The sequence below is a fragment of the Mandrillus leucophaeus genome, unplaced genomic scaffold (assembly GCF_000951045.1).
Source record: "Mandrillus leucophaeus isolate KB7577 unplaced genomic scaffold, Mleu.le_1.0 Scaffold1096, whole genome shotgun sequence".
Classification (NCBI taxonomy): domain Eukaryota; kingdom Metazoa; phylum Chordata; class Mammalia; order Primates; family Cercopithecidae; genus Mandrillus; species Mandrillus leucophaeus.
This window is the reverse complement of record NW_012099165.1, coordinates 786,796-800,625: the sequence shown is the minus strand read 5'-3', so window position 1 is coordinate 800,625 and position 13,830 is coordinate 786,796. Positions and strand designations below refer to the sequence as shown.

The 13,830-nt window shown below is 33.7% G+C and overlaps 1 protein-coding gene across 3 annotated transcripts in view; it reads right to left on the bottom strand.

The window, feature by feature from the left end:
• Positions 1-818: 818 nt before the first annotated feature.
• OLFM3 (olfactomedin 3) overlaps positions 819-13,830 on the bottom strand; it is a 212,606-nt gene continuing 199,594 nt past the window's right edge. For all 3 annotated transcript variants that reach the window (XM_011989537.1, XM_011989532.1, XM_011989523.1), the window contains 2 exons: positions 4,338-4,444; positions 819-3,173 (listed from right to left, as the gene is read on the bottom strand). In XM_011989537.1, the coding sequence (XP_011844927.1) occupies positions 2,496-3,173; positions 4,338-4,444 (785 nt within the window). In that variant the 3' untranslated portion in view covers positions 819-2,495. The remainder of the gene's footprint in view (positions 3,174-4,337; positions 4,445-13,830) is intronic.

Genomic DNA, 13,830 nt, shown 5'->3' with positions numbered 1-13,830 from the left:
AAATAACACATATACACAATCAGACCATGAACTATTATTATATGAGTGATGTGAAAGCTTGTTAATGATCTGGCTAATTCAGAAAATATCAGTTACATAGTTCAGTTAGGATTAAGACGTTCTGAGCTTGGATTTCTCCAATGCTTTGATTATCTGCATGATTTAAAAATACTCATTATTTCCCTCATAAGATTTATTTTATTTGTTGGAGATTTAAAAATCAGTGAATAGAGTAGTTCTTATTTATTTCAGGCACAAAACTGATAATAATTCATTAAGAAAAATGCTTTTAAACTGCAAATGTTTAATAATTATCACATTTTTAAATTCATGTTTCCCCCACTTCTAGCGAAAATAATAATATCTGTGTTTGCTCTAGCAGCACATACACTATAAATTGGAAATGGTGATAAAATCTTACTTAGAAAACAATAAAGTGGTTTGCAAGCTTTATACCTCATGAATAAGCTGTAATCAGCCAAATTTTGAATGTATGTGGTACCACATAACATTGTTTTAAACAAACAAGTAGTGATGATACAGATATCTATTAGAGGCTCTCTACTTAAAAATTCATTCTTTTTAAAAATTAAAGTGACTTCCTTTCCTCGTACAAACTCAATATATGGAACACAGACTGATTATTTTTGTGGTGTGTGTGCAATGACAAGTGAATCTCCGAAATTTTCCAACTCCCAGTAGCAAACCAGAGCTTACATCAACTTGTAAGAAAAGAATAAAATATTGCAAAAGGACCCAGAGTAATCATTAAATCATGCTAACTTTTTGTAGGCAAAAAAAAGAAATCATTGTTAAACTTTGACAGTTTCAATATTGGGTCATTTAATTCTACAATTTTGACAGTGAGATATTTGAGGATGATGCCTTACTTGTGACATTTGAAATGAATTACACTTACATATTAGGATTTCTTTACATGATGCTTTATCTAAATTGTTACATCCTTATCTTCCAAAGAAAATTGTGGTACTATGTATGTGTGAAACTAAACATTTAAAACAATGTTTTATTATTTATTCTAGAATATACTTTTAAAATAGTAAAACCAACCCATATTAGTTTCCATAAAGCTGCCTTAGGGAACTATTGTTTTAATATGTGGAAAATGCAGTCAAACTCAATGAAATGTTTGATATGTAGTTTGATTATATGTTTTGTAGAGTTACTAATGTAAGTATTATTAAAGCTCTTCCCTTTCGATTACATTATTTTCCCACATACAGTGAATCAAGGTAACAAGGGGTTGTTTTTCCATTTTGTTTTCTGAATTGGTTATTTACACTTCTGAAACCACAAAGACAACTCCCAAGTCTCCCCATCATTTTATTTTGCACAAATCTTGCCAATAACTCCTCAAGGCTCATAATCTAAATCTAGAGGACATTACAGAAATTTTTTTTCTAATAGTTTTCAAATGTGCTTATGTACTTTTCAGGGTCCTGACATAAGGAATTTCATTATTGCAAGTTGTATGTCAAATATAAATTAAATGCTAGTACATTTAACTATGAAGAACAAAATTTCTTTAGTATATAAGAAATGAGTAGAGTCAACTCAAATCCAATATTTGGAATCCAGCTGCATCTTGTGCCAAAAACTATATGGGTTGCATTCAGTGGAGTGAGCAGAGTAACTAAGGTGTACGAAAAGAGGTGTTGCATTCAATGTCAGTGGCCCAATAAACTTGGGTTAAAATAAAGACTCTATGTAAGGTATCTGGTTTGGTCTTCATTTTAGTTTATAATGCTTACGTAAAGGGGTAAGCCAAGAAGATTATTCTTGACCACACTTGAAAATGGACTCAATTACTGAGATTAAATTTCAGTGTATTTTATAAAAAATATTACTTTCACAGAAGTGAAGAGATACAATAGCACAATGGTGGTTACAATGGTAGAAATACATACTGCCAATAAAATGTTAGCAAGAGATTTAAAAATGACTGTACAGCACCGCATCAGAGAATTATGTTAACAACAAAATGATTAATATTGTTTTTCAATATAAATGAAATCCTTACTTTTTTTAAAAGAAATAGATGGGGTAAAAGTGCTTTTTGTTCTTCTAATTCCTACCAAAATATTTCCTGGTATGGAGCAAAAGACAGTAAAAAAATGACAGTTAAAAAAAAAAAAGACATTCATGCATTTAAGCCACCATTAGTCTCTGACTCTAATATAAGGCAGATCATTTATCTCTTGCAAAACTATGACTTTAGCCACTTAAACTCTTTTGTTTTAGTGCTTTTCATGACAAGGACATGATAGGCCTTATAAATTTAGAAGTTAAGATGTGTTTCCAACATGGTAAGTTAGACAAGCTCAGCTATTTTTTTGAAACACCAACTTTACAATAAAAATGCTTTGCTTTGGAGAAATGATGAAAAATAATAATGAAGAAAAAAAATGGAAGGGGTCCTATAGAGTTTATCACAAGTTACACTGTTTAGATCAATGAAAACATATCACATTTGCCTATGTGTCATCCTCTGTCTTGATGATATGGAAAAGGGTGACATTGAACAGGACCTGGTGGCCATTGTTCCAGGCATAAAGAGCTCGATCTCTTGCATTGTAGTCAAGCATGGATATGTGAAAGTATTGGTTATGGAAGGGAATGTCTGTGTACTCATATGTGGAGGTTTTGGTGGAATAGGAATAATACACCTTGGCTCCAGTTAAGTGGGAGTTGGTGACATACAGTGTCCCACAGATCATGAAAGATTCCCCTGCACTTCTCTTGGGGTAGCCAGTGCTCCAGCTCTTCATCACCTCCAAGGTATCTTGGTTAAGTTGGCTGATGACAATATTGCCTGCATTCTGGTTAGTTGCATACACAGCCCACAGCCCGATTTCATCAGCCATTAGGTCGATGTCAGAGAATCCACCCCATGTGTAGGGGTAAACATTATGAAAACCAGCATACTCCAGGCTTCGTTGGGCAAGCACTCTCCCCATATCAAAGCTGTATTTGATGATGATATTACTCTGATACTTGTTAAAATAGAGTGAGCCATTGTAGACAACATGGTTAGTTCCTGCCCACTTGAAAGGAAGGTTGTATGTCCTTGATTCAGCCCCACTGACAAAGTCTGCAATTGATTTGTATTCACGAACAATTTTATTGTTAGTATAACTGTCCATGTACCAGACCTGAGAAGAAGGAAAAAAATAAATGGAGTGACTAAATTCTGTACTTTTCTGATAATTCCAAAAGAAAGACAGTGAGAGTCAGCACTTTTTATTATAATTCTCAGGCTCTGGAAGCCACACTATCTTACTGCTGACTTGCTGCAATGTATTTCAGGCTTTTGTAAAAATATTGCTATGGTCTGTCTATGTGAAAAAGAAATAACTGAATTTTCTACCTTGACATCAATTTGCTTTTTTGCTTTTTCTTTCTTTGTTTTTTAAATTCCTGACCATTTGGTGCATATCACTGAGTGAACCAAACATATGTCAATGCAAATTACAACACCTGATAAATAATACAATCAGTGAAAACTACAACAAACATAACCTTCAGCAAATTACATTTATTCTCTCTCTTGCTCTGAAAAAAATGCATAGTCTAGTTTTGCATATTAAACTGAAATAAGTACCATAGAATCTTCTAGAAACACTTGTTTATTGGGCTAGCTTGTAAGTACAACTACATTTTAAAGAAATCATTTTACTAACTTAATAACTAACTTATTTGGAAGGAACCCAAGAGAATCTTAATTTATACTGAGTTCTGTAATATGACATAAATAGAGCTTGGCAAGCTTCTAGTATATTGATTTATATAACACAAACATTGTTAACTTATGAAAATACCCCCCAAAAGTTTCAGTGCTATTGTTTTTAAAATTACTTCTAGACTTCAGGGATATTTAAGCTTATTTAGTAAATTGGTTTTGCCCTTGAGTTTTTCATTTTTTTAGTGCTATTTTTTTCACACTAAAGAACATACTTTAGAAAGAGTATGCAGGGAAGTTTGCCCTTGAGTTTTTCACTTATTTAGTGCTATGTTTTCACACTAAAGAACATATTTTAGAAAGAGTATACAGGAAGTTAGCCCTTCTTAAGCATAAAACATGACTAAAATCAATAAAATTAGATTTGCTAAACTGATGAATTAGAAGATGTAATATTTTACTAAAATAGACTTGCCATTCTTTCTTAGATATGTTAATATCAAACAGAAAATATTTGCAAATTATGTAACAGTTTTCAAGTACAAACAAATATCCCTGAAGAAAATGAATAGTCCAGAGGAGAAAAAGTGTAAGCAGAACTTAATTCTAAGCAAAGGTGTTTGTGGGAGAAACATACTCTGTTGTTTTTTTCAGATGCTAAAGGATCTGTCATCCAAGCACCAAATCGGGTTCCAGATGTCTTGACTGTAACTGGGCCTGTGATTTTCATCAATTTGCCACATGCTGAAATTAGAGAAACACAAACATGTTAGGTGAACAAAGCCAATGATTCCAGTATGCATACTCACACTAAGAGCAAAGAAGGGGATCATAGAACTAAACCAATCCATGGGATTAATATAACATTGCTGAATAAATGATTATTCACAGTGGGTGCTGGGCCTTTAACCGAACATTGAACCATGAGGAGTTGCTTCTTCAATGCTCCAAATTTTAAACATAAAATTTTAAAGTGGGAAATGATTTGTACAATCTGTAAAGAAATAAATGAGGGGCATCATTATCATTATACCAATTCAGTGGCAGCTTCTCTTAAGTAAAAAGTTAGAAAAATGAAGCAAATTGCCCATGGATCTGTTTAATTGATGGCTAGAAACTCCTGCCCTTCCCCTGTCCCTATGCTTTGTGACTATGGATAACTTATGCCAGCCAGAAAAACACTACCAATTGATTTTCATTCTATATTGGCAAAGAAGCAGTCCCCAAGAAGATAACTTTACAGGCTATAAGAATAAAAAATTCAACCACAGTCTATAAGAAAGATGTAGAGCTTTTAAAGGTAAATGCCTTATACAGATAACAGGTCTGATAGGGCAGATATAAACACACACAGAACAAAACCCGCAAAACTCAAACCCTCAGACCCTGAAGTCACATGTAGATGAAAGATGAGGAGGCCGGGCACAGTGGCTCACGCCTGTAATCCCAGCACTTTGGGAGGCCGAGGCGGGTGGATCACAGGGTCAGGAGATCGAGACCACGGTGAAACCCCGTCTCTACTAAAAATACAAAAAAATTAGCCAGGCGTGGTGGTGGGCGCCTGTAGTCCCAGCTACTCGGGAGGCTGAGGCAGGAGAATGGCGTGAACCCAGGAGGCGGAGCTTGCAGTGAGCTGAGATCGCGCCACTGCACTCCAGCCTGGGCAACAGAGCAAGACTCCGTCTCGGAAAAAAAAAAAAAAAAAAAAAAGAAAGATGAGGAGATGTAATACGTGACAAAAAATTAATGATTTTCATGAAAAAAAGTTGTAATATTTTTATCAACCCAGCCTGGCTGTGAATAAGATCTTAGAAATAGCTTGGACTTCATAAATGCCAAAGCCAAAACCAAACAGAAAGCTACATATTTTTGTGAGATTAAAAAAAAAGATTACTATAAAGTTTTAACCATATTATAAAATAATGTTTTTGTCCCTTTATTTGGATTATATTAGTTTGGGTCACTTACTATGCTTATCTTTCTTTTTATTTATTTTAAATTCAACTTTTATTTTAGGGGTACATGTGCAGGTTTGTTACACAGGTATTTTGTACCCAGGTAGTAAGCATAGCTCCCAATATATAGTTTTATGAGATTTTTAAACAGCAAAATTTTAAAGTGATTTATTAATTATACACATTGTGAAAGGCAATATGACTGCCTATAAATGTTGGATTTTGGTGTAAACAAAAAAGTCTCCTTTCTCATCCATTATCATGTTATTTTCTTCTGTTTCTTTCTTTTTTAAAAACTTTTTTTGTGTCCTATTTGTTCTACATATCTTCTTTCCTCCTCTGACTATTTAGAATTGATCAATTTCTATTAGTTCCTGTTGGTCCTTGTTTGTTTGGAAAGACAAGAATACCCAAAGCAAATCAAAGGCAAACTAATTATAACTTGAAACTTATTTTGGCTCAGTTTTCTCTATATGTACTTCTTATAAGAATAATTTATAATTGGCAGAATACTAAGCTTTGCAGTTAGGAAGATGATGAATGGTAACATATTTTGCATTATTAGTTCAGTGATAACTACAAATTTAGTAATCTCTAGCATTTCATAAAACCTGAATTGAATATATTTTTCCCCTTATGTAAAAGAAATCAAATGTGATAGTATCGTTATATCCATAGAGTGGGTTACTTTATGATTTCCTCAAATCAATAAAACTAGACCAATAATTCAGAAGACTTTATGACATTATCTATAGAATACCAAGACCTTGCATTAAGCCTATTTAGACTATATAAGCTCTACCTGCTATAAACACACAAACAATATATAAGTAAAGTAGTATCAGTTTGAACTAGAAAATGTTAATCATATTCTGAACAGATCTAGTTGAGTATATTTTCTGAATGCAGAATAAGTGGGAGTAATACTATTTTTAATAATGTCCCATATACATTTGTTAATCCACAGATGATATGAGCATAACAATTTCAAGTGTAAGTAGAGTGTAACAAATAGAAGGCCTCTCTTTCCCCTAAAAACATCATAAAAGATGTGATTTTTTTTTCTAAGCATAGAAAAGTAATTCTGACTTAAGATGATGAAGTGATACATGATTTTATCTGCTTTCATTTTCTATGATCTCATTAAAATGATGGTAAAGGAGTAAACCATGAGTGGAAAAAAAAAAAAAAAAAGGAAAAAGAAAAGAAAAGGTACAAGAGCCATTAGTGAAGAAGTTTGAACCAATTTCCAGAACGCAGGGTTGATGAAGAGTGGTCATTAAAGATGAAGATGGAATAAGATGCATTTGTGTCTAAGCAGAGCAAGTGAGACCCAAGGAGGGAGATGATCTGCCTTGAAGAGAAAAAAGAAAGGACTCAGAAATATAAGTAGAAAGAATGCTAGGAGTCAGATGGGACACTGAAAACAGGTACACCACTTAAATCATGCATTAAAAGCAATTGATTCCATCTTCATCTGTAGATGCAGAACTCCAGAAGGCAAAGGAAAAAAAATATGAAACTATGTTGGTGATCTGAGAGTACTTAGGGTGACTAATAAAGACATTGGAGGGCCAGAACAAAGGCTTCTACACAATGACATTGGTGGTTTCCCTTCCTACTGACCATAGAAAGAATTGTCAAGCCCTATCTTAATAATAAGAGTTTCCAAGCAGATTTATTGTTCAAAATTTTAAAAATGTATGCATATCCAAGGATGGCCAGATAGTTTCTAAAAGTTTGTAAGAATGACTGATGTAAGTGTTCAGAAAAACCAGGGCTCCCCACAGAAGAGATGACTCAGAATAAACAAGATCCTAGTATCTTCTAAGAGATTTGTATAATATGTACTGTGTATTGTAAAAGGAAAACACAAAAGAACTATTAGAAAACAAAAACATAATTATATTAAAAATAGGTTGCAAGATAAAAAGAGTTATCCCCAAAATAAAGCAAAAAAAGATAAAAATGAAAATAAGAGAAAAAATATGGACACATCTCGGATCAATCTAGAAGCTCTAACATCCGGAGAGCAAGGTTTCTAGAATGAGAGGAGAGAGAAAAAGAGGGGAGAAAATTATCAAAGAAATTATACAGGAAATCTCCCCAGTAACAAAACCTAAATATTCAGATTAAAAGAACACATGATAATGAATGAAAAAAAGATCTACTTCTAAAAAAACTACTGTGAAATGTTACAAGATTAAGAGTAAATTGAAATGGAAACTTTTTAGAGAAAGAATATGAGCTTGTCACATGCAAACAGGTAGAATTAGACCAGAAATGGGCTTCTCATCACCAATACTAGATGCTAGGAGACAATGATGAGGGCCTTTATATTTAGGAAGAAAATCAGAAGAAAACAGAATAAAGATATTTTTTGACATGTGCACTTTCCAAAAATTTACCTACAATGAACTCTTTCTTCATAAATTACTTGGGTATATATTGCAGTGAGTACCTCAAGACAGGGGAAGGCACCAGACAGGAAAATAGTGATTTCCTGTCCCAGAACGACAACTATGCAGTGGACCTTGAGAGCAACCATCCCAGAATGGAAACACAGTTCCAAGAGGGAGGTCTCAGAAATAAGTGGAATTGATACATAGATAGACTGTATGAGATCTTCTAGAAAAACTGGGTAATGCAAAGACAATTATTGATGTATACAAAATAATTCACTTGAATTTAACTCTAGTAACAGTCTCCACTGAATGGAACAAATATGACATTGAGGGTAAAGGGGAAGGAAATGTATCTAAGTTCAACACTTAGCTCCCACGGAACAATATAAACATTGCTATAATAATCTAAACACTCACGTCTAACTTGTAGAATCAGTCCATAAACTAATTACATAAAACTTGTTAGACATCTCATCTGCTCTGTGATTACAGGAAAGCCAAAATGTTTCCAACCATGACAACATGGAAGAATAGGTAAAGTCCACGTTGTTAGGGAATTAAGCATTGGGAGAGGAAATGGAAAGAAAGACGGGGGTGTAACTGTCTTCATATTTAAAAAATATGGTGGTAAGAAGTTTTTCCTATTGTTGAAAAATAATGAAGATTTAAATCTTTAAGACTTGAAATTATAAAATTGATAGGGTCGAAGTGTGAATAGTCATGAAATCATATTAGGAAGAAACACGAAAGAAAGTGGAGTTGGCAAAGTTACCTAAATCCTCATCTTGCAGAGCAAGAAGTCAATAAACAAGGTCTAAAACTGTAAACCAAAATAACTGAAGAAAAAAAGCATGTTATTAAAAATATAGACATAATCACTAATAGCCCTAAAATTAAACTGTAAAATGTTGTTGAAACTGGGGAGCACAGCTAAAGAAGGAGACTGTTGCTTTTTATTCTAAGCATACAATTTTCCAGCTATGTGCATACAATATTTAGGTTATAATGTAAAAAGTTAAAATAGCTACAAAAATTTAGTAGCCTTTAATTTTATAAAGCAAAAATCACATTTATATATTGCCTTTTGAAAAATCATTTCCAGGTTTAATATGCCATGCTTCCTTGGGGCTAGGAAGTAGATGAAAATGGAAGATGTAAATAGTTTGCAGAAATTTAAACTGTGAATGTTCTGCATTTTAATTTGGTCTTCATCCTGCAAGGAATAGATTCAAACTCTGTTCTTTAAACGTTTAGCTCTTACAATTGACATGGCAATCTCTTGCTCTTTAATTCTTTCAACCTTAAAAAAATAGAACTTATATTATGAATTGTGATAATATGTATCACTTAATGCATCAGAGCTAATAAAATTTACAGTGGTTACTAAATGTGCAGGAGCTGTAATAAAAGATGCTGTACATATGATTCAAGTAAGAATGATGTGCATTTTCAAAGTAGTTAAATGATTACAATCTTGGAAAAATATACTCCTGTTGAAGATCCACTAGTTAAAGGAGAAAATGTTAGTCTAAAACTTAAAAATATTTTAAAAATGTGAATGGTTTTTATGATTATTTGAAAAAATATACATACACAGGATCTCAGAAGTCAGGTGAGTCGAATTTTGTTCTGAATACAGATTAATATAATGTCTCAAATATGAAACATATACATAATGTAATGTGCATTCCCACAAAACTTTATACTCAGAGGAAATTGCCAAGTGGAAACACAATAGGTAAAAATTTATGGTGACCTCAAGTTCTTTCTGTTGTCCAAATGAATATAGATTTTGTAGTTACGGAGTTTGACTAAACATTTTAGATGGCCAAACTATAAAATTAAACTTCAAAGTGAAGTTTGCTTTACCAGAAAAACTGCTTCCTATGATATAGGTACCTTATTAGCCAGACTGAAGCATGATTTGTACACAGCAAGAAGACACGATCCCAGTATTTGTCTCAAATGTCTACATATTTCAGATGTTGAGGTGTACGTAATCAGATGTTGATTAGTTGAAACCTGAACAAGAACTGTCCGTGGGGCTCTAATCATACCATGAGCCTTATCTAATCAACATTTCCGAACAACCCACAGCATATCACTGGCTTGGGGTGTCTTTGGCTTCGATGGTGCTTGAATCTAATCCAGCCTTGCATCTCTATGGCGAAGAGACACTGCTGAGCCTTAGATGATTTTGGCCAAAACTTAGGACAGAATTTGTACCAGAGGTTAAAAGCTTCTAGCTCTTAAACTAAACATTGGGTGACCATGGTAAAGTGGTCTTGTGGCTAGTTGACTCTTTTATTTTGTACCTTGTTTTGTGAGGAAAACTGATTCTTACTCCAGTCAATCTTACCTTAGAAAGCAAACTTTACTTTCTTGTAGCACTAAGCATTTCTCTGAAATATGTTTGAGGGTAAAAACAATGGTTACTATTTAAAGATTTAATAATTAATTTACTAATTTGACAACCATTTACTGTGAACTTATTTTGTACCAGAACTATTCTAGGTGCTGGGAATACAAAGGTGAAAGGGAGGCAAGTCGTGTGTTACAGCTTCTCAAAATACTATTGCTTATGGTTCTACTGTTGCCTTTTCTCTTCTTCTTTTCTCTTTTTTTAAATCAACTGGCAAATAAATTTAAAGGAAGATGTTGTATCAGACCAAATCTGCATTGAGAAGAAAAGGACATAGCAATGAGTGCACTAAATATTTGTCAATATTAAATAAAAATTATTGAAATTCAGTCATGAGTACTGTACCATAACAGCATTCCTTAAGACAGTCTTGTTAGATAACCTGAAATATGTTTAGCCGTATTTGCCTTTACTCTTCTTCCACAAAACATACCCATAAGTTGTCAACATAGAAACAAGCAAATTAAACTACTGCTCCATGTTTAGTGTTTATAAAAAGTGAATACATAAAAAAATCAAATACAGTTATATTTCACCAAATCTCACTGATTTGTTCCTGCACGTGTATCTTAAAGGTAATTGTTCTGTCTATATGATAGAACTTATTCCTATAATGAGGAAATCAATATATATATATAGTGTTGGCCAGGGAAGGTCTTATGAACACTTACGAACTTAGTGTTTTGCATTATTTGATTCTCTTCTGTGTAATCTTTGGGTTATGTTCCTTCATGTCTACCATCCATTAGCTGTCTTCTCTCTGCCCAGTGACTCAAAATGTCCAGTTCCAGGCTTTGTCTTCCTGGTATTAATCTTTATTTGATCTCAGTGCATCACAACTTTTACTCTTGGAGTCAAATCCTCTGGGTAAACTAATTTTTGTTGTATTAATCTAAGAAACATACTATAAATGAAGTCAATGTCCCAAAACATTAACAATTTAAAAATAATAACTGCAGCTTCAGTTTCTTATTCTGAAATAGTGAGTACGTTAAAAGTGTTATACTCAAAAGCAATATACTTGCTTAAAATCCAAAATAGGTATATGGTAATTATGTATGAAAATGTCCTTTACTTTTCACTGACTAGGAGACAAAGTGCTTTGCGTAAAGTTTCTCTACATTTGGTGATCATGTAAAGTGGTCTTTTGACTAGGTGACTCTTTTATTTTTACCTGGTTTTGTGGGGAAAATTGATTCTTACTCCAGTCAATCTTACCTTAGAAAGCAAACTTTTAGGTGCTTAAAATAATAGCTTTTGTATGTGACCTATAAACAGGGGTGCTTCATTCATTTATTTATTCATTCATCCAGCTAAGGTTTTTGTTTAGCAGAAAGCACTGTTCCAACTGTTCCAGATACTAGAGTTAACAATAATGAGAAAGCATGACACCTCTGTTCTGGCGAGGCTTACATTTTGGTGAGAAGAGAGAAAGAATAAATTAAAAAATAAATAAACAAATAAACTAAACATATCATACAGAAATAAATGTAAGGCCAAGATTTAAGTAGGGCAATTTTATAAAGAGTGACTGGGGAGCTACTTGACATTGGGAGGGTAAGGAAGACCTCTCAGTGTGTGATATTTAATTTGAGATCTTATTGACAAGAGAAGGACATTTAGGCATTTAGTTTATTTACTGGAGCAGCTGTTTAGTGGATTTAGCCATTTAGAGAATAGCTAGGGGAAGGAAGCATCTTAAAGTGGTTGGGGACATGGGTGAAAGAGTCTGCCTGGATTTGAATCCTGATTTTATCTCTTATTCACTGGAGACCTTGAACAATTTTACAACCTCTCAGTGTCTCACGTGTAACAATATATATATAATATCTATATCAAAGTGTTATTGAAAAGATTAAACAAAAAATACAGGCTACATGTTTAAAATAGTGTTTGGTACATAGTTAAGTACTTAATAAATATTAGCTATTATTATTGTTATTGCAAGGGCCTTAATATACTTGATGAGTTAAGAGGAACAAATAAACAGAAAGAAGATCAGTGTGTTTAGAATACACTTGGAACAGAAGACGACGAGGTTGGAGAGACGAGTAGTCCAGTAGTCCACATTAAATTTGTAAAATTTGTGAAGGAAAGATTTGGATTTTACTCTAGGAATGATGGAAAGTCATTGGATTATTTTAAAGGGAGAGGAGAGTGACAGAATGTAAGCTGCATCTTAGAAAGATCTCTCTAGCTACTGTATAGAATATTAATTGCAGAGTAGATAGAGTATAAACAGATAGTTTCATTAAAAGGTTATCTGTTGGGAGGCCGAGTTGGGTGGATCACGAGGTCAGGAGATCAAGACCATCCTGGCTAACACGGTGAAACCTAGTCTCTATTAAGAATACAAAAAAATTAGCCAGGTATAGTGGCGGGTGCCTGTAGTGACAGCTACTCGAGAGGCTGAGGCAAGACAATGGCGTGAACCCGGGAGGTGGAACTTGCAGCATGCCACTGCACTCCAGCCTGGGCGACAGAGCAAGACTCGTCTCAAAATAAATAAACAAACAAGTAAATAATAAAAAAGGGGTATCAGGCTGATTTAGGTGAAAGATGATGATGGAAGCAGTTGTGGAGATGGAGAAAAGTAGATGGACTTGGGGTATGTTTTTAGAATAAAGTGGATAGGACTAGGCTTTGGATTAGATGTGAAGAAAGGGAATTTAAAAACTCAAAAAAAAAAAATCAAGGATAACATCTAGATTGTTGACTTGTCCACCTAGGCAGATTTTAGTGTCATTTACTCAGATGAAATGATTGAGGGAGGAATGGGTTTGGGAGCAAAAATCAACAATCCAACAAGGACAATTCTAAGTTGTTCATGACTGTAACACATACCAGTGGAAACGGTAATATGAATCTAGGGAACAGATACTCCTTTGAGTTTTGACAACACAGCTTTGATGATTGTTAGCATAATGATGACAGTGAAAGCCAGGAGTACATATTACCTCAGAGGGAAGGTATACACAGAAAAGAGAAAGGTATCTAGCACAGAACTCTGTAACTCACAATTTTTATAGGACTCAGCAAAGAAGCCCATGAATATATATAAGTGGGATAAAAAAAATGTGGTATTAAGAAATCCAAAAGAAGAAAGTGTTTTAAGAAGGATGTAGTACTGACCTGTGACAAATACCACTACGATGTCTAGCAACAGAACATCAAAGAAATCACCATAAAATGTGGCAGCAAGAGTCATTGCTGATTACAAAACTCAGATAAAGAGTGGTGATCCCAGAAAATGAACTGAAGTTGGTTTGAAAAGAACGTAAACCAAAGCAGCAGCTATAAAATATTCTTTCAAGGGAAAAGAAGCAGGGAGATAGGGGTAGGAAAATA